General features: G+C 51.0%; 1 protein-coding gene across 1 annotated transcript; it reads left to right on the forward strand.

Annotated features, from left to right (window-relative positions):
- Nucleotides 1-267: 267 nt before the first annotated feature.
- Nucleotides 268-1,041, forward strand: KPLCE (KPRP N-terminal and LCE C-terminal like protein). Its single transcript, XM_004469726.1, has one exon. The coding sequence runs from the start codon at nucleotides 268-270 to the stop codon at nucleotides 1,039-1,041; it is 774 nt and encodes a 257-aa protein (XP_004469783.1).
- Nucleotides 1,042-1,241: the final 200 nt, after the last annotated feature.

Below are 1,241 nucleotides of genomic sequence, written 5' to 3' on the forward strand. Positions count from 1 at the left end.
AGAGAAATGGAGGGAAGCACAGACATCACTTTAACAAGCCCTTCATTTTGTACTGTGAAACTGAGACCCAGAGGTAGAACCCCTGGCTCTGAGGTCATCCCACTTGCCAGGTGTATAGCCTCTGGGTACTTGTGACCTTCTCCAGAAGACCACTGCATACAGCCTGGGTTTTATCCAAAGGGGATGCTGCAGATTTCCCTGGAAACCTTCCTAGTTTTACAGTTCTGATGAAACTTGTCTTTTCAGATTTTGCAAAGCCACAGAAAGATGTGTGACCAGCAGAAGCAGCAACAGTTCCTTCCATCTGGTGTGAAAGGTTCAGGAATAGTGCAAAGTACCAAATGCACTACTGTAGAAGGTCCAGCTCCATGTCAGACAAAAACTGTTTGTGTGACTGGCCCTGCTCCATGCCCGACTCAAACCTGCGTGAAATGCCCAGCTCCATGCCAGACTACTTATGTGAAGTGCCCAGTTCCATGCCAGACAACCTACGTGAAATGCCCAGTTCCATGCCAAACGACCTACGTGAAATGCCCAGTTCCATGCCAAACGACCTACGTGAAATGCCCAGTTCCGTGCCAGACAACCTATGTGAAATGCCCAGTTCCATGCCCAACTCAAACCTATGTGAAGTGCCCAGCTCCATGCCAGACAACCTACGTAAAATGCCCAGCTCCATGCCAGACGACTTATGTGAAATACCCAGCTCCATGCCAGACTCAGACCTACTATACACAGAGCCCAGCACCCCAGTATTATGTCCCTGACCCATGCTCTGCTCCCTGTTCCACCAGCTACAGCTGCCTGGCCCCCCGTACCTTTGGGGTGAGCCCCCTGAGACGCTGGGTCCAAAGACCCCAGAACTGCAACACGGGATCATCTGGCTGCTGTGAGGATTCCGGGTGCTGCAGCTCTGGGTGCTGCAGCTCTGGGTGCTGTGGCTCTGAGTGCTGTGACTCTGGGTGCTGCTGTTTGGGAATTATCCCCATGAGGTCCCGAGGGCCTGCATGCTGTAGCCATGACAATGACTGCTGCTGTTAAATACAAAAGGACAGCCCCACTCCAGAATTCATTGCTCACTGCCCTGCTGTTTCCCAGCTATTCTTTTCTGGAATACTCACTAGGCTCTGAACTCCCTCCTTGTTATTCCCAGTAATGTAGAATCTCTTTGCTTCACTTCTGAACTTTGCTTCTTTATCAAGGCAGCCTGCCAGAGTTAGGGCAACCCCTAAACTTTGGCA

Source organism: Dasypus novemcinctus, chromosome 13, assembly GCF_030445035.2.
Source record: "Dasypus novemcinctus isolate mDasNov1 chromosome 13, mDasNov1.1.hap2, whole genome shotgun sequence".
Classification (NCBI taxonomy): Eukaryota; Metazoa; Chordata; class Mammalia; order Cingulata; family Dasypodidae; genus Dasypus; species Dasypus novemcinctus.

Coding starts and splice junctions, on each gene's coding strand:
- KPLCE (XM_004469726.1), top strand. CDS start 268: ATGTGTGACCAGCAGAAGCAGCAACAGTTCCTTCCATCTGGTGTGAAA.